Here is a 20151-nt window from a genome sequence, read left to right as displayed (position 1 = left end):
TAAAATCATTTATTTCAAGGGCCTATCAACAGAGATGATATAGTAGAAAGTTGTAACCCCATGAAAGCACAGGATACAAGGTGCATATATATCTTCATATATGTGCATGTACATATGTGTTCAACGCACAAGCAGGCGGAATCAGATCTGTTCTTTTAGTATTTTTAAAGAACAGAAATAACAAATGTGTGTCATTATGCTGTTACTGTTTCTAATAGCTTGTTTTTGTTCTTCCAGTTCGTTTAAGCACAGGATATGACAAGTGAAAGGTCTGGATTTTCCTGAGTTCAACTAGTGTTTTGTGTTGACCCTGGCTGGATGCCAGTCTCTCTATCACTCTCCTCAGGTGGACTGGGAAGAGAAAATACAGCAAAGGACTCCTGGGTCAGGATAAGGACAGAGAGAAATCATTCACAGGCAACAGACTCAACTTGGGACAGGTAATTTATAACCAATCAAATCAGAGCAGGGTAATGAGCAATAAAAACAAATCCTAAAACACCTTCCCCTCATCCCTCCTGTCTTCTGGGTTTGACTTTATTCCTGATTTTTCTCTACCTCCTCCCCCAGGTGATAAAGGCCCCAGGTGATAAAGGCCCCAGGTGCCGTTCCTTCCCTCTCATGGGGAGGGCTCCTCACGTTCTCTCCAGAGTGGGGTTCCTCCCACAGGAGACAGTCCTCCATGAACTTCTCCATGAACTCCACAGGCTGCAGTTCTTCACAAATCGTTCCTGCACGGTTCCTTCCTGGGTGCAGTCCTCCAGGAACAGCCCGCTCCAGTGTGAGTCCCCATGGACTCACAACTCCTGCCAGCAAACCCGCTCCAGTGGGGGCTCCTCTCTCCTGCCAGGAGCCTGTTCCAGGAAGCTTAGGCTTCCTACAGGGTCACAACCTGCTTCAGATATCCCTCACCTCTGGCATGAGGCCCTCCAGGGATCTTTCTCTGAATCTCTTTTCCATCTTGGTGCTCCATGGGCTGCAGGGGCACAGCTGCCTCACCATGTCCTTCATCATGGGCTGCAGGGGAATCTCTGCTCTGGCACCCAGAGCATCTCCTCCCTCTCCCTCTCCTGCACTGGCCTTGGTGTCTGCAGGGCTATTCCTTTCACACACTTTCGCTCCTCTCTTTCTGGCTGAAGCTGCTATTGTGAAGGGGCTTTTTTACCCCCCTTTCTTGAAGATGTTATCCCAGAGGCATTACCCACCAGCACTGATGGGCTCGGCCCTGGCCAGCTGGCATTGGCMCTGTCGGACARTGGGGGAAGCTTCTGGCAGCTTCTCACAGAACCTAATCCTGTAAACTCAACCACTATCAAAATCTGTCCATGTAAACCACATAAAGCTAGTAATTAATTGGCATTCCACTGCAAAATTATTACCTCTCCTCAGAGATATTCTTGAAACTTCTGTGAAAAAAATGCATTTTGAGGGTTTTTTAAATAAACTACCTATCTCCTTTTAAATCATCTCACACTTAAGGTACTAGATAAACAGAAGTTTAGATATGCATTCAAATCATATCTTTAAATCCCTTTCTCCTGCCCCAAAAATTTGCAAGTTGATCTACCTACCTTCTGTGTCTTGAAAGAAGCATACATACCATAATTCATTTTACCCTACTTCATTTTTTGAAGTATTTAGCCCTGTATCTTGTATAAAACAGCCATGGCCCAGAGACTCTTGGTTAACAAAAGACTGTCTACCAAGGACTCCAAAATACTTCACAGTACTCCGGAAGGCTGAGATCTCACCATATTAAAAGAACGAAGTATCACACTCCCCACAGAACTGAGATAAGGTCTGAAACTCCGCCCTAACACAGGCCAGGGAGAGAAGATGAGAGAGATAGCCTGCTTCAATTTACCTGAGCTGTTCAAGATAAAAGAGCGATTCACAAAACTCCAAAGATTAGACATGACATCTTCCGCACCCACAGTACTCTCAAAAATATTGGCAAGAGTTAGGCCAATGACTAATATGCCAGTAATGCCTCCCACTGCACTGAGCAGTATTTTCTCACTATTTCCTAGAACATATTCTTCTGTCTTTTGTCTCCAGTTTCTTCTTTCATTCTTCAACTGTAAATTTGCTAAGGCAAGACAACTTTACACATAACTGTTCAATTAATTTTTTTTTTGGACAACAAAAAAGGCTAACCTTGTCTTTCAGATATATTGTTTGTGGTCACTTATCTGCTTGGTGGATTAATTTAGTTACATAGTACCTGTATTTCATAAAGGACATTGGTTTCCTAGTAATTTACTCATAAGACTTTCGTAGTCCTCATCTGTAAAAAGCCTCTTTATGGACTGCCTGGTTTACCCACAGTTCAGGTGAATACCCAATAAAATGACCAAAATTACAAGCAAAGAGAGCAAAAAAATCCCTCCCACCTTTAAAACACATTACTGTACCTTTTACCCAATTATCGACCTCAAAAAGCATCTATTCAAATCCATAGCACAAAGTACAAGTTAACTACATCCTCACATTTACACATTGATATATTTTTAATTTGTTGAATTACCTTATCTGCATCCACTTTTCCTCTGATAAATTCTTTCTTCCAGAATTCCAGTGCCTGTTCCAGAGTGAGGCCGATGCCTTTCAGGAACAGCCCGTACTGCATGCGGCCCCCGTGCCGGAGGTGGTGGTTGTCACGGAGGGCTCTGTGCAACTGCCGCATGCAGAGAGGGAAGGACTTCACAGACAGCTACCAAGAGAAGGATTTCTGTTTAAGGCACACTGATCATTTGATTTGTAGGATATATGCTTACTGTGATTATTAATCAGCTCTATTTGAAAATGCCAGTGGCTGGAAGAAAAGATATGCATGTACAGAGAGCCTTGGGGCTGAATTCACAACACAAGTGAGTGAGTCCATAAACTATTCCATAACCATCTCAGGAACAAAATCCAAAGGACAGAGTACTACAAGTGGTAGTATCAGACTGTCTCCAGCTACAAAGTAACACACATTTAATTGCTTTCAGGAAAAATATTTTCAAACTTTAATTACAATGTTTCTTGACTATGCTTTATTTTAGCAGCTGGAATGGCAAAGTGGTAACTCTGATAGAGTTATGGGGAGTTGGGGAAGGGAAGCAGATTTTTTTTTTTAAGAATCTTTGAAAAACAACAAGCAAGTTTGCAACTAATCTGCAGGAGGGTTTTTTTTCCCTGAAGAATATTATTTCTTGTAAAGCAACATCTCAAAGACTTAACAAAAAAAAAAGTAAGGTTCGAATTTATTTGGGCTTTGCATTGCTATTTTTTAACATCCGAGTCATGCCATGGACTTCACTGCCAGAGAAACACTCCATCATGGTTAAGATGGACACTGAAAACACACAATCCCTTAAACTCAGATAAAGGTGTTATGGTTTTAATTGACTCTGTATAATTTATGCATGGTGTTTTATTTTACATCCTATGTTTTACTTCCATTGTATTTTACTTCCTTGTTTTCCAAACCCCTCCTGTAAGTCAAAAATCAAAAATCAGCATTGAAAAGACTAATACTGCAACACAGGAATCATAAACCAAACACTACAGTTTGCAAGACTGTTAAATAAGAAAATTTCATTAAATTCTGTTTATAATTATGTTAGGTATTCATGAAAGTACATAGAATTAAACAGCAAATTAACTACTTCACTGTAACTTCACTCTGAATCCTTAGATCGAATCCTTCACTCTGAATGCTTAGATGCATTTTCAGTTAATTTCTCTATTTTGAACTTCAACTAAATTTCATTCAACAGTTACAAAGCAAATATGAATAAAAAGAAGATAAAGGTTTTATATTTTGTTTGTATATTGAGTACTTGCATAGAAAAAATTATACTTCAACATCCCATGTAACTCCAGAAACACAACTTACAGCATCGATCTGCTCTAGAGAAATTTTTCCAGTGTTCTTTTGGACACTGTAATCCGGGCCAACGTAAGAATGGCTGAAAAACAAAGTAAACAATATGGCATCATTTCAAGCAGTTCCAAAATATTTTTAAGTTTAGAAATTTAGAAAGAAAATAATTTATCAATTATGGGCTGCAAATATTTCGTATCAGGCAAAAACAAGAAACCAAGTAATTAGGAATCTTAACGCCAGCATTAAAGCCAACACAGTAAAGAAACCCTCTCTCCCTTTATCTGAAAGGAAAGATGAGGAGTCACAGAGGATTTAGGTCATAGGATCACATTACTCTTGAGGTTGAGAGAGACCACTGAAGATCATCKAGCCCAAACCCATGCTCAAAGTGGTGTTTGCTACAGGTTTCTTAGGATCTCATCAAGCTGGGTTTTGAGCATCTCCAARGACAGAGACTCACAACCTTCTGAGCAATCTGTTCCAATGTTCCACCTCCCTGGCAATAAAAGGATAGTGCACAACAACAGTCTGTGAAGGCATGCATTCTTCTTTACTTGCTTGTGTAAGATGAGCGTAAGTAAGATGGAGGGTGAATGTGTCTGCATGTGTACTGTGTTATTCATTTAAAAAATCCTGTCTGGCAAAACACTTGGTTTCTGTATCACCCTTATGAACCATCATTTGAAGATAGAACTAACAGCATCATTTAAATGTTGCTTGTAAAGGACATTAAAAGACTATTTAGTCCCACACCCCACTTTAAATGGGATTATTGCCAACACTAGCAGGGTAAGCCACAGGTTTTTCTAACTGAATCCTAAAAATCTCCATGAACTAAACTTACCTACCTCTGGCCAACTGCTGTACTATCATTCTAGCACAGACATTTTTGCTGATGTTTGATCTAAACCTCCCAAGCTGCTACATGTGACCACTGTCATTTGTTAAATCCTCTGGCACCATCGAAAAGTCCAATAAGACAATGTTTGTCCTTCAAACAGTTGTAGGCTGCTATTTGATATCCCCTAAAGCTTCTTTTTCACTGGACTAAACTGAGTTAACTCAGCTTCTCCAATTAACTGAGTTAACTCAGCTTCTACAATTCATGTATAGGCCCTCTGCTACCGAGCATGATGGGGTTACATACAACAGCTTTTGTCCATCTCAAATTACTCCAGCTGAATATTTTAAACAGTAGTGTTACAAGCCTGTAAACCCCATACAAAGCAGGACTTGCAAAAGTGTTCTTCTCACACATTGAGATATTAAGTTTCCATCTCTTTTAAATTTTTTAAGTGTCAGCAAGCTAAATCCCTTTGTAGCTTACTGTGAGCATGTGAAATCCTTAAACACAATCTTGAATCAAATACTTCAACATTTTAACAAAAACTTTCTCTTTTTTTTGGTCTAGGACAAATAGTACTAGAAAGCACCAGCGAAGCAGAATAGGATAAAAAGAGTACTAACTCACAGACAAAATGCATTATTTAGTCCAGAACCATCCAATTACATGATACATGTTACTTCCTTTTAAAAAAATAACGGGCATAGGTTAAAATGTCTATGAAGACATAATCCACAGTAAAATCACCTTTTCTGAGGAATAGCTAATTTGTAAATCACAAGCAGGTATGAAAAGGCACCAAAAATGGGGAGGGCATTAACAACTAAACAATGCTCTGTAACCTTCCACTGTATGGTCTTTTCATTCATTTCTAAGCTTTTGCTTCCCTGACAGATGTCTGTTGGCATATGCCAAAAATGAAATACTGCTCTAAGAGTCCAGACAATGAAGGTAAAAGAAAGTCCACAACTAGCTAATATTCTTTCTTATGAGCAAGATGAAGAAAAATGAATCACAGATTTACAGAAATAAATAACAAAGATGATCTATTTGGTCACCCGTCTGTTCACTGCCAAAGGTGGCTTTTCAAGTTGCAAGCTCTGATATATTTTGTTCATTWWAAAAAAAWWTCCAAAAAGGCAACTTGGAAGCATTTGTATTTTTTCAGTTTGTGACAAAATAAATCGGAAATAGTCCCTCCATTTTCACAAAACCAAAATGGAAGCAATTTACCACATACCCAAAATAACCTAAGAATGTACAAAAAATACCAGTTATCATGAATGTAGGGTATAGTATCTATAACTGTTAAACAAGTATCTGTTACAGCATACTGTTAAAGTAGCTTTTTCTGGAACCTTTCCTTTTCCCCCTGTTCAAAAAAGAAAAGCACAAACAGGACTGATCACTGTGATACTGAAGGACTGTTCCACTTACATGGAGATATGCACAGCATACATCAAAAGAAATTCTCAATTTCTCAGCAATTACTCCTGGAGAGCACAGTTTATAAAAAGCTAACTTAATTGCTCTTTATCTTCAAATGGAGAAAGGTACACCAYTGAGGCATATTTTTTACAATCCCATTAAGATGCAGGGTAATAAAATCATGGAAGGTTATTGGCATTCAGAAGCACCCCCAGCTATGTAACAGTAAGAATAACACTGCAATCCCTGTTTTCGTTCATTGCTCTTGAACAAAGTTCAATCATATGTAAATAAGCAGAGATACAATGAAAGCTATTATTCTTATTCTGATTTTCACTAAAAACAGCAAAACACAAAACTCTTCCTATATTATAAAAATCATGAGATGTTTTAAAATCAAAATAAAATGTCATATTTGGGTACAGATACCTCAAGCAGTAGAGCACCATAGGTAATAAGGAGCATTATCTAACAAACTAGATCTGCACCCTAATTCCCCATGCAGTAGTGCCATGATGGAACCTCAACATTTCCATTTCTAATTCATCCAACATCATTTCAGTGATCTTAATGCTAAGCTGTATGTGTTCAAAAACAGAGTTTTCGTTACTGACATCCAGTGTTTATTTCTATCCACAGAGATATTAAAAATTCAACAAAAATAAATTCCTGCTCTAACCACATCTAACCACATTGAGCAGGGGCTTGATTAAATCATCTCCAGAGGTTCACTTCAAATAATTCCATGATTCTAAACCATCTCCCTCTAATTGTATAGACCTTGTCTTACTATAGTAAGAAAACTCTCCCATACAAAGTGATAAAAAGTAATCATGTATATAATCAAGAGACTAGAGATCTATGCTTACCCTTTCCTACAAAAAAAGTAGAAAGCTTATCTATACACACACATACAAATATATATTTATACACTCTCATACTACTAAGAGTGAGGCAAACTTTACTCCAGTGGTTCACACTTTCAGCAATCTCTTCAGGTCCATTTAAAGAACAAATTCATCAATGACATTTAAAGAACAAATTCATCCATTCATCAATGACATGAAATCTTCCAAAAAGAGCAGAGAGCATAAAACGATTGCAACAAGGAAGGCCCATGCTCTGAGCTGTGCAATTTGTAATCTGTTTTGTTCATAAAGAAGCTTAACAACTTCACACTTGCTGCAAAAAAACTCAAATTTTATAAAAGCTATAACTATTTTTTGTGACTTAGAAGCAACACTAGTTCTATAAATTATGTTCCATGTCATATAAAGCTTTTGTTAAGTTGAAGAGTTACTTTTGTTTTGGTTTTTTTTTTTTTCCAGTGAAATCCAATTGCACAGATGAGGGCTGTATAAACCTGTACCTAAGACATTCTACCAAAGCAGTTACTTTAACCTGTATGAAGGAATATACTCATGTTTTCAGTTTACCTGAGATGATTAAGCAGAGGTTGAAGTCTCTCATCAGACTGTATGGAAGGCAGTGATCGTGCTGTCAGCTGAAGAAAACAAAAGTACCATCAATAAAATATTAGCCTAAAAAATTGGTAGCACAAGGCAGGAATTATGTTAGAAGTCACACTGTGTTGTTACAACTTTATACAACATTGAGTAAGACATAATTTCTCCTGTTAAAAATAACTAAGCACAGACTTCCAGAATCTGAAGCTAGCAGAAATATTTACAAATTAACAAACAGTGAAAAACCATTTTTCTGAAATTACAATGTTATTAGAATTAAATAGCAAGACATCACTGAAAGTGGTATATGTTTTCCTAAACATATTTGAACAAGAAGTCATATTGTGCCTAGACAGACTTCTACCAATGTAAATACAATCCATTAAGACATATTATATAAAATTTCTATTTGTATAAAAGGAATTTACATAGTATTTTGCACAATGTGACTTGTATATATGCCTCTGTGTACACTGGTTTTTTTTTAATAGGCATAACATGTTTTGCAATGATTGCTCTAAAATAAATACATTTTTAATATAATGCATGACCAGTTAAAACATTCAACTTTTTCAGCAAAACTAAACCTAGCAATCAACAAATGCATGACACACTACTGTAGAATACTAGTTAAAGAGTGTATTAACTAAAATAACTGCAAAAATACATGMAATTAAATTGCTTAGTATCTGTATATACGGTGGCTTCCTTCACTATAAAAGCTACAAGCATAGCACTTCAGATAATTGTGACATACATAGACTATAAAATATTCAATATAAAATACATTTCACAATTCTGCAGCTGCAAAGTTAGGCTGTACTTTGAAAACTACATTTGTAAAAAGTTAAAATTTTGAGTTATTTCACAAGGTATAAATAACTGTCAAATTCTTAAGTGTTTTACATGTAACTCAAAAATAGTAAGTACTATTAGACACACTAATTAAAAACATGTAATTCCTGAAAGAGTTCATCCTACCCACTCATTTTAAAACATGGCTCTTCCGTGTTTTGAAATGAGGTAACCCAAATGTTCTCATGCCATCTGACTGCTGCAGAAAGCATTAACCTCGCACTCTCAGCAACCTGTTCATCTTTCTTCTAAAACAGGCAGCTATCTTGGTAATTAAAGCATGATCCACATCCCTTTTTTTATGGAGCTAGATTGAAATGCATATGACATACTAAAAATTCTGCATTTATTCAGAAGTTTCTTCTAATAAAAAAACCCCTCATTTTTTTCATGTCCCATATAAAGTAACCCTCTAATTTTGTTTTAAACACAACCAGAAAATCAGATTTTTTTTTTTCTGAAAAGAACTTGGAAGCCATCCAAACACCAACAATGATATTCTATAAGTTATCCGAACAAAGACTGAATCACCCGAAATACCATCTGCTTCTTTTTCCATTAATAACTTCAGAGGTACAGAAAACAGTATTTGTGTGCACACCCAAATACATAGCTGTAATTTTACATGAAACAAGCATACAAGATTTTTCTCTGTGCAGTGCTCAAAACGATGCATTTAATCAGAAAAAAGGGCACCAACATTATCAAAGTTATATATACAGTAAATGACATTTCTGTGTAAGCATTATCAATTAACAGGAAAAAAATTTATTTAGGAGACTTGTAGGAATTGAGGTAGAAAAAGACTTAGCGATCTTTAACCAACATTTTTCTTGACATTGCAATGAAAGAACATGCAAGGAGTGGACTAAGCTGGCTGTCTCAGGATACACCATTAAAGGGCAGAAAAACATAGTTTTGTTAAGTCAAAGGAGAATCCACAAGGCCAATAATTGTCTCAACTGGCAAATCTTAGGAGCAAAATTGCTTCCCATTTTCCTCCATTATGGCACCTGGACAAGGTAATGTTCTCTACAGACCATGTGTTGTGATTCAACACTTTTCAAATCTTAGAACAAACCCTTTGTCCAGTTATTTCCAACATTTATATCTAGGAAGATGTGGGATCCTCATGACACTCTTCTGTCTAACACTAAGGATAGCTTTCCTTAAACATAGTTGAGGAGACCTCATCAAAATATTTTAACAACTTTATTTTAAAAGTGCATTTTCCCTTAGTCTGCCTGGATTAAAAAAACAAAATGCAACGTTTTCAAATATAAAGTCTCTCCTTATAACCTTACATTTTTTTCTAACAGAGCCACATTGCAAATAAAAGCAGCTTTTACAAAGGTCACGGTAAATTAATGCTAGTGTTTTTAAACAGATAAGAATTTTATGAGCTTTTTCAACAGCATTTTTCTAAAAGATGATCCCTATTACAGAATCCAAATTGAGATTGTGAAGACTTTTTCCAACCACTCGGAAATTAAATTTAGACAAATTCCTGCAAGCACAGCCTTGCCTTCATCTCTATATGGTACTCAACATAAAGATCATCATACCAGGAAAAAAAAAATCACGAACATGACATTTGATATTTTAGAAACATGAAAGACATCAAAATGTTGTCAAGTAGAGAGCATAGCTCCAAACTCTAATCATGTTGAAGCAGTTTAATTTACAGAGAACATAAAACACTGCTGACTTAAGATAATTTACGACCTGAGGCCTGGGTGATCAGAGGAGGGGGCAGAGTGAGCTGCAGACAGGCACAGGCTCTCAGAGCTGATGATGGTGACGGAGATGGTGACCTTAGAACCTCAAGCTCAGCAATAAGTTTGAGGGGCAGTTTTTCCAAAGTTGCCCCTGCTCAAGACCTGGTTGGGTGTCAGTCTGCTGGTGGTAAGCATTGCTTGTGGGTTTTGTTTTTTTTTTTTGTTTTGGGGTTTTCTTCATTTAATAAACTGTTTTTACCTCAATCCAGTCCTGTCACTGGTTAGAAGAGTGAAGAGATTCAGTTTCTGCCCCTCCACTTCCCCTTGTGAGGATGCTGAAGACCGCAATGAGGTCCCCTCTCAGGRTYTCTTCTCCAGGCTGAACAAAGTGACCTCAGGAGCTTCTCATAGGGCTTCCCCTCAAGGCCCTTCACCACTCTCATGGCCTCCTCTGGACACTCTCTAATAGGTTAATGTCTTTCTTATATTGCAGTGCCCAAAACCCCAAAACCCCAAAACCGCAGCCCAGAGCAGATCGGGACAATCCCCTCCCTTGCCCTGGTGATGCTGTGCCTGATCCCCCCCAGGACACCCCTGGCCCTCCTGGCTGCCAGGGCACTGCTGGCTCATGTTTGAATTCCCATCATCCAGGACCCCCAGGTCCATTTCCTCAGCTCTGCCCTCCAGCCTCCCCTTCCCCAGTTTTTACACACAATCAGGATTTCCCCATCCCAGTGCAGAATTTGGCAYTCACCCTTGATAAATTTCACATGRCTGGTGATTGCCCAGACCTCTGATTTGTCGAGGTCTCTCTGCAGRGCCTGWGCMMAAYWYACTGCCTGACATATCTGTGCCYTGCAAGTGGACTGTGGTGTATTTATGGAATAAAATGCATCACCCAGTTGAGTATGAGCCTGCACAGTAGTGAAGTGCAAGAGATAAAACAAAGAAGGTAAAACATGCAACAGAAAGTAGGTAAAAGATAAATGGAAACCAAGATATGAGCAAAACATGACATCACAGTAGTGCCTAGAGCAGTAATGCATCTAAAGGGACGGTGTACAATTAGAAATTACCTTTTGTGGAATTAAATAAAATTATGTTTTGCTCCAACAATCCAACACTATCTATTCAGGTCTTTCTCTTGAATTTTTTTGAGAGACTACCTTTAGCAATAGCTATTTAACAGGCAGCACACTTGTTCCAACTAAGTTATTAATACTAGACAAACTTTATTCAAAGATCTGTTTCCCCAGCATTTTAAGATGTTTTCTAGATGTAATCAATCTAAGAATATCAAATTTTATGCAACCAAAACCTGACATACACATTTTTTTAATTGACAACACAGTAGCCATGGCATATCTGAGAGTCAGAATTTCAGATCCCAGCTTCCCACCTTCACTGGGAATAACTGAGAAGCAAGAGAAGACAGTAAGACACTTTCTGTGAAAGTTTTTACCTTAATTCAGGATTTTTTTCCTTAACCCTAGTTTATCTAGATTAGCCATCCTTCTGGAGTATCCATTTGATCAAAAGAAAAAACAATCTTCAAGGGATACTACAAAAACCTTTGGGAAGATTTCCCCTCCTCATTTCCATTTTAAGATACAGAACAGGTTAAAAATAATGCTGTAGAAACAWTTTAGTTCTTGCTTAAAGACTGTCACAATATTCACTATGTTTTTATAGATACACTACWCACATCAGAGTGCTCTTTACATATTTATAGGACCAACATAGAATCATTGGATGGTGTGGGTTGCACAGGCCCTTAAAGCTCATCTGTTTCCAAACCCTCTGCCATGGGCAGTCACACCTTCCACTACACCAGGCTGCTCAGAGCCCCATCCAGCCTGGGCTCAAACATGAACTGCACACGTATCCAGCAGGATTACAATAAATAACTGAGGCCTTCAAGTCTCAGTTCCACTTACACAAAGTCCAGCTACAAGAGCTTCTCAATGCATTTAATCAAGGCCAWGCTTTTATACAAGAAGGGAAACCCTACTATACAATGACATTTCAAACATAAATCACATAAAATCTCATTCCCACTGCAATCCGCCTTCAACAATAAAAACTAGTTTTCACGTACATTTTATTTTAGAATTCAACCTAAATAGAGGAAGTAATAGCCACAAAAGGCTTCTTAATACATTTCTCTCTGATTAGAAGTACTGTTGATGAATAGAAGTTCTAAAACTTTAAAACAGCTCTATTTTCAACCTGAATTTTAGCTGGCTGTTCTCTAAAATGTAGTTTTAAAGGATATCAATTCTCCAGCAAGGCATTTTAATGCAGCAGGCACCAGAATACTTGCCCTAGATTACATTTCAGATACAATGTTTAGAAAGGTTTTGTACTTCTGAGAAAGCCTTAATATTACTTTGGTTTGCCTTTATTTATTTTTTAAAGACATTTCAGAATTAGGTTACTTGCTTTGTACAATTTTGCACTAAGAAGTCATGAGATGCAGAATCCAAGAATCCAAGTTAATTATATTCCAGAGAAACACCTTTAAAATCCAGCTAAATTGCAGGCTGTCTCATACCAACAAAAACTGATTGATTTTGAAACATCAGCTATGGTGCTAATGTTGTAACAAAATGTCACAATGCAAATGCTATGCAGCTAGGGAACCTGAAATAAGAGAGCAGCGTTTTGCATGCCAGCATGCCGCTGTACCTAGACAGTTGACATTTTAACACTGATCAATTTTCTTTTGAAAAAAGTTGGGGTTTAACCTTTCACAGCATCTTACAAATCTCAAGCATTGCACAAAATTAATAAGTAATTTWTGCCAAGGCTTCTTCAGCTATTAAAAGTTATCTCAGCAGCACTTACACTGAAATATGCTCAAAACAACTACAAGAAACAATTAATTTTACATCTATTCCACATCAATTGTTAACACACAACCTATATAACAGCAAATAGCATTCTTCCAAACTAACAAAACTATGCAAAAAATGCTTTTGACATTATCAAACTTTTTTTTACTGGGTCAATATAATTTAATACAAAAAGCATTTAGATTATTTCCATCTAGTAACACCAAATCTATGGAATAAAGGAATTATTGGACTTTTAGCACAAATGTAACAACTCTGGTATTTCTAAAGGACAAGAAAGAATTTCCCTCTTGCATCTCTAGGGGATACTGTAAGTGCCAATATAGGGCTGAAGTTGGTTTTGTGGGTTTGCTTTGGTTTTGTTATTTACATAAAACTCCCCACCAACTCCTCTCTCACACACACACGCACCTTTCAGTTACACAAGTCAGCCAAAAGAAAATCACACAGAACACGAAGTGGCCTTTTATGCTTAAGGAAAGCAAATCAAAGGCAGCAACTAACTTATTAAAAAAAAAAGAGGGAATTAAAGTTATATTCTTGGCGCTGTCATTTTCTTCTTGAACTCTTAAGAGGCAGGGCACAAGTTATTATCAATGTAGCTTAGATGCTATATCTAAAAATTCAAAAGCCATACACAAGTACAATTAACTATAAATTATGCTGCAAAATACATATTTTAAATTATAAATATTACATATGTRATGTCTTTTTTCATTYTGCCAGTTAWTTCAAGCTGCCRAAGGACAAATTTTCCATAAGAGAAGAAAMTTGTGAAAAGTGTCCTTGCTAGCATGTCCTAGATATTTACCTAATACTTTAAGAACTTTGAAGAAACCAAACTTCACTAACTAATTTCAGCTCAGCATTTGCCAAATGCACTCAGAATAATAATAAATGTTTTCCCGAGGCACTTGCTTCYGAAAGTAATTGATTTCTTTTTTCCATTTGGAAATGTCTAGCTTTCATATTCACACAGAGGTATAAATAACATCTGGATTGGAGTCTCATATTTAGTCTTTAAAGCAGAAGTTTTCAATAATTAAACCTTGTTTAATTGCTAAGTGAACTGTTGCTGGGGTTTRTGGCATTACTACTTGTGCATTTCAGTTGCATGTGAGGGTGACAGCATGCAAATGAACTCATTTCTTGTACTTTTTTTGCATACYAAAATAAAGCTGAAGTTGACAGTTATGAAGATGCTCATAAGATATTTTCYCCACAAAATAAGTTATTGATTCCATTTTTCTTACACTAGTGTATAGTGTGTTTCAGGCTTTAATTATATGTAGATTGAAGTAGAGACTTAAGAAGTACCTTGTCAGCAAAACCCAGATCTTCTGTTAAATAATACTGCTTACTGTAATTGTGAAGTTTTTCAGTTGACTTTATCAACTGTTTCACCACTGACTCAGCCTTTACAGAGAGCTTTCTCAACTTTTATTTTAGTCCTCAGTCGTTTTTTGTATCAACTTCCAGATACCTAGTGATTTTCAAACTAAATAAACACTGCACTGAACGCTCATCTTCACAGCAAGCATGGAAAATGAAATRGTTTCCTTTATTTCACAATGAACTTCTGATTCATGCAAACAGTTCTTCATCTCTTCATGACTCCTTACTGCTCTTTGGCTGCATGCAGATCTTTTGCTTCTTTTTCTGACATTATTTATGAACAGAAGTTTGCTGCTTTTCCATTCCTTCTCCTAAAYAGTGATTCCAGTACTCTTAAGTAACGGGAATGTGTTCCTCAGTTCAATTATACAATGATGCTTTAATTAACTTCCATTACTGAAGTGGGAGAAGGTAACTCAGACAGCAGTGATTTCCCCAAGTTTTATGATTCTGAAGTTTCACACACATATACTTGCCCCTTTCTCTTCATTCATGAGAAGGAAATTARGGAAGTCAAAATCTCTTCATAAAATCTCGTCTTGATAGAAGCTACCAGCCAAAACCCACACAAGAACCACACATTGCTTAAAACACATGGAAGATTATTATTACTTCATTAAGGACCCTCAAAGTCACTGTCACAAACCATGGTAGGTGTTTCCCATCACAAACTTCATCCGTCTTGCATTGTGTTCTGAAACTGCTTTAAGAACAACCACACTAGCAAAAGTTTTCTGTTGCTGAAGATTATATACTMAAAAAGAGAAGAAACAACTCTATATACCCATCCAATACATTTGATTAAAAGCTCATTTTCCATAGTCACCATTACTACTACAGGGCTTCATCAATGAAGACCATCATAAAAACCTTCAGTTAAAAACTGCTATGTATTTTATCTTTACAAACCCTATTACCAAAGCCCTGTGCTCTACAGGAAATAAATGTCKACTACTGTATAAACACTTACTATAAATCAACTTTATTACAGAACTTCAGAAAATATATTTAGATTTTAGGTGTAACAGGATTTTACTACTGGGAATCGATTATCTGTCRAGTTCTGAGCTCCCCACTACAAGAGAGATGGACAAACCAGAGAGAGATCAGCACAGGGCCACAAAGAGCAAGGGACTGGAGCAGCTCCTATGAGGAAAGACTGGGAGAGCTTGAACTGTTCAGCATGGAGGAAAGAAGGCTCTGGAGGATTCTACCAATGCATATAAAATACCTGAAGGGACAGCCAGGTTCTTTCCATGGGTGACCAGAGACAGGACCAGATGAAATGTGGACAACGAAGTGAAACACAGGAGGTCCCATCTGAACACCAAGAAATATGGTTTCACTGTSAGGGYRACYGAGCACTGGCACAGGTTACCCAGGAGAYTGCAGTCTCCATCCCTGGAGATAYTCAAAACCTGCCAGGACAGTCCTGGTCAAACAGCTCTAGGTGACCAAATGACCTTCAGGGGTGCACTCAAAYCTCAGCCACATTGTGATTAAAAACTGTTGAAAACCAAATGCACAATGCATAATGCAGCGCATAATACAGTACCAAATACCTTTATAAAATACTTAATTACCAAATATTTCTGAACTACTAGCCATTCCATTTTCCATACAAGAGCTTTCAACACCTAAACAGCTTCAAAAGTCCACACTTTCATTCACAGTGTAGGGTAATTTTAAAAATTACTTGTGATTTTTTTCTAGCAAATTCTAATGAGCTTGTCAAGCCCTTTTTCAGGAGAAAGAAATGAAGGGTTTTTTTTAAAAATAAGATCATTTTACTCTTAGATTTCTTTCAGGGAAAAATTATGAACAAAAATCTTAACACCACTTGTTCTTAGAGGCCAGTATTGCTTACCAAAGTCAACACTAATCAAGGCTGTGCTCTTATTCAGTCCTKAAATACTAAGACAGAGACACTAACATCTAAGGAAAAAGGATATTATTGCAAAGCATTTTTCTTTGTTTATGAGCTTCTCAAATCTTCATATATTTATGTTTTTCCCTTGACAAATTTACTATACAATTTCAAGTAAGTTTAAATAACCCTTAGGAATTCCRTACCTGATCTTTAGTAGCAAACAAYATAGAATAGATTTTATTACAACAGCCTGCGTGACACCAATCTCTTACTTTCAAAAGTCAGAAGGTAGCATTTGAATTTCAATTGTTTTATTCTCCCAATATGTGGTACTGCTTGAAAATAATTGTTTTGTTGCTAAAAGGTAGAAAAATATCCATATTTTGAAAGGTGAAAGGTGAAAGGTATTTGGAATATTTTTTCTCAGCTATGCATATTTTACAATATTCATTAGCTTTTTTTAAGAARCAAAATCAAATCTTGCCAGCCTTTGAAAGTTTTAAACCCCAGTTTCCCATATGTTCAAGTACCAGTGATTACATTCTTATCTTCAATGACTAGAGCTAAAAACATGACAGGCACTCAAATTTCATACTGCTAAAACCCAGCATTAATCTGAGCCTACTTATCATCATTTTCCAGCATTTTATTTCATCTCAACTCTCAATTGCCAGTAATAGCAATGACAGTTCCCAAACATGAGTAAGAGTTAATGTTTTAACATTTTCTTTTCACAACAGAACAGGACATTCATATTAAGGAAAAATACTAGCAACTCCAACAACATGCAATGCTCTTATTTCCTTTWTTAAAAGTTGATTATTTACATTTACAATTATTACAAATTTTTAATTTCTGAATRAACAAATACAGTCTGACATAAGGAYGCTTCTCCCYGGACTAAATTTCATGAAGSAGAAAACCAAGCCCTCAAAAAACTGCTTATTCATAAAACAAACATTGCTGCCTTAGAACTTTACTATGGCAGTGGTACCTCCATTTSACCCTCATTAGGGCCTGTGACTCTGCCTTTCAGAGTAATCTTGTTTCCCTCAAGGCTTTTGAGCTGCTCCCTCAATGGTCCATCAACAGTCTGAGGTTATCGTGATCCTGCTATCTACAYTCATCTTTACATGTTAGAATTAATAACTTTTGCCCATCTTAGGCAATCTTACTACATTTGATAGAGAAAAAAAAATCTGTAAGACACTAAGTCCTAACAAATTTCACAAAAATATGGAGAGACACAATTATCTCTCAGAAACCAAAACGCTACAAAAAACAAATTATTAGAACAGCAGAGATTCTACAAGGAAAACGTGTTATATATCAGTTATAAGAGAATTTTCCATTTGTATTCAAACACCAAAATAATCACAGGAAACCAGCCCCCTGCTCAACTGCAAAAATAAGCAGACAAATAGATAACAACAAACTACTTTTGTAGTACAAGTGCATGGACTACTTTTCAAGAAYAGATTTCAAGAATGAGATACTAGCAACAGTATTAGAATCATGTGTCTCATGGCTCTCAATAAGCCTGTATTWTTTTCTGACTACTGGTCATCTGGAAGAATCTCTGGAAGCTGCTCCTATTAGCTAATACATTGAATTACTGTGAGATGACTAATGAAATAATGAGACCCTGAAGAAATAAATACACATGACTGCAGCACAAGGGCTGAAAAAGACTACAAAATCCAACAACCAAAAGTACAGGACTGAAAGATCTAAAYTGWTTGAAGCCAGATTAATGTGTAAAGRAATAACTAACCCAAATAAATGCTACATCATGTACTGCAACTGCATTTCAGAAGGTAAGTCAGGTTACTTTACAGTAATGTCCTTAAATAAAGGAGGTACTAAAAAAAATTATGAAGAATACACTCAGCAAGCATTAGTCTCAGAATAGATCTGGTATCCAGTTTTTGTACCAAGACCAACATATTGTTAGGTAAAACCTGTTAGCAAATACCTTTTGTATTTTTTTTYATTCTAACATTCTTCAAACCACAGTTTATGATCCATTGGGAACCATGAAAACATACAATGGTATTGGCCAAGTGTCTGGCAACAGACAGCAGAAGTTTGGGTTTCTCCTAAGTTACAGCAGTTCAGCACCTTTAGGGCAGAGAAACAGGGTGTAATTACCACTGGCAGAGGATCAGAGGCTGTAATCACCAGTTCAAGTATTTATATTAGCCAAGGAACTCTTGCTGCAAGCATCAAATCTGTTTCACCACGGCTGGTGGGTAATTATAAAGCCCTAAAGGATCTCAAAGCTGCTCACAACAACTTGCAGCATGCTCTCATGATAGAAAATAGCCTGTGTAGAGGAAGAGTACATAATGTACACAAAAAGCTACCTTCTACATAGTTCAGCAAAGCCATTGTTAAATACAGTATTTTAAAAAAAAAGGTCTTTATACAATTAAAAGTAAGAAGTTACTAGATCCAAATATATACTGTATCAGTCACGTTCTGGGTGGTTTATCAATGCAGCAACAGCAAATAAAAATAAAAAAAAATCACTTGCCAACGAGAGTCAGCTTACTAATTATTTTGCTTATTGGTTTGGCATAACCCTTGAACACCAAAATGGCTCCAGTGACCAGACGAACTGAGAGGAACATTTTTTATATACACCCATTAGATATTTTCTTATTTCTTGAAACAGTGTTCACAGGTCCTACTAAGCATACTTGCCACAGCACTAAACAAATTGCATCATCCCTATGACCATAAAAACACAGATTCCAAATCTGCACAATTCTTTAATTCTGCTTTTTACAGTATTTTCTCCAATGGTTACTGAAAACCATGTGAAAGCCCTCTGTCCATTCTGCATAAGAAAATTAGCTTCTTTCCACATTAACTTGCGACCTCACCATGACTAAGCCTGTACAGAATACTCAAACAGGAGAAAAATTATCTGGGACAATAWGGTTACTGAGGTTGGGAAAATCATATTGCTTACATCTATGTGCATGAAATAATGCAAGAGGTTAGGAAAAGGCAGAAARCAGCTCCCACAAAATGTCAGAGCAATCACAGTCAYTCCTCAGCCWATACAGAACATTGTTTTAGACAGCRAAGTTAAATGAGAAATTATTTGTCTAAAATATTTATCTCTACTCTTTAAGGTCAACGTCACTAAGTCAAAGTAGAAAAATGCATGCAACAAAATGTCTTCATTTTCCTTTATTTCAAACTTTCTGTTCCTACTGCCTTCAATAAGTGACAGAAAAAGTGACAATTTATTGTCCAACCCTGCCTTTCACTCAGAAAATAAGACTTTGACTACATTTGTCCAGATCTAGCTCTTTAGATGATAGCAGAACACCCTGATAAAATGAGAAAAGCACGGATGACTGTTGTAAGCTTGCCCAAAAGACAACATCTGCCTCATTCTAATGATTTAGGTACGGGCAGGACAAAAACAAGAATGGATGAACTCCTATGATCTTCACATTCTTACAACATTTGGGCCAAAATGCAAAACAATGACAGCACCTCAGATAACAACAGCAGGTGAGCTTTAGATACAGAGAAGGTCAGAGAGACAACATCTCCAAGGAGGCCACTGACAGCTTACACCAAGTGTCTAAATTAGAATGCAATAAATAATAAATAATAGTAGTCCTGAATTGGAGGAGGTGACTCACCCATGACCACTCAACMCTGCAAAAGGCTGAGCMCAAGAGGAACCACTGTAGAAGCMGAGCCAGCAGCCMAGAGCTGGCCCMTGCTGGGAGTGCCCTGCTCAGAGCCCACAGCACCACTCACTGCTTGACAAGAGAAGATTTGTTTGATGTGACTCTCTTTTCTTCACAGAATGTGAGAGTT

General features: G+C 36.9%; 1 protein-coding gene across 1 annotated transcript in view; it reads right to left on the bottom strand.

Moving 5' to 3' along the window:
- Positions 1-2527: 2527 nt before the first annotated feature.
- LOC130585671 (DNA primase large subunit-like) overlaps positions 2528-20151 on the bottom strand; it is a gene marked incomplete at its 3' end in the record, with an annotated part of 56720 nt that continues 39096 nt past the window's right edge. Inside the window, exons 7-9 of the mRNA XM_057386272.1 lie at positions 7583-7650; positions 3884-3956; positions 2528-2713 (exon numbers count right to left, since the gene is read on the bottom strand). Of these exons, the coding sequence (XP_057242255.1) occupies positions 2528-2713; positions 3884-3956; positions 7583-7650 (327 nt within the window). The remainder of the gene's footprint in view (positions 2714-3883; positions 3957-7582; positions 7651-20151) is intronic.

This window comes from Malurus melanocephalus, unplaced genomic scaffold (assembly GCF_030028575.1).
Source record: "Malurus melanocephalus ecotype Western Australia unplaced genomic scaffold, MMel_1.1 scaffold_945, whole genome shotgun sequence".
NCBI classification, from domain to species: domain Eukaryota; kingdom Metazoa; phylum Chordata; class Aves; order Passeriformes; family Maluridae; genus Malurus; species Malurus melanocephalus.
Note: the sequence above shows the minus strand (reverse complement) of the source record. Positions and strands in the feature narration are given on the sequence as shown.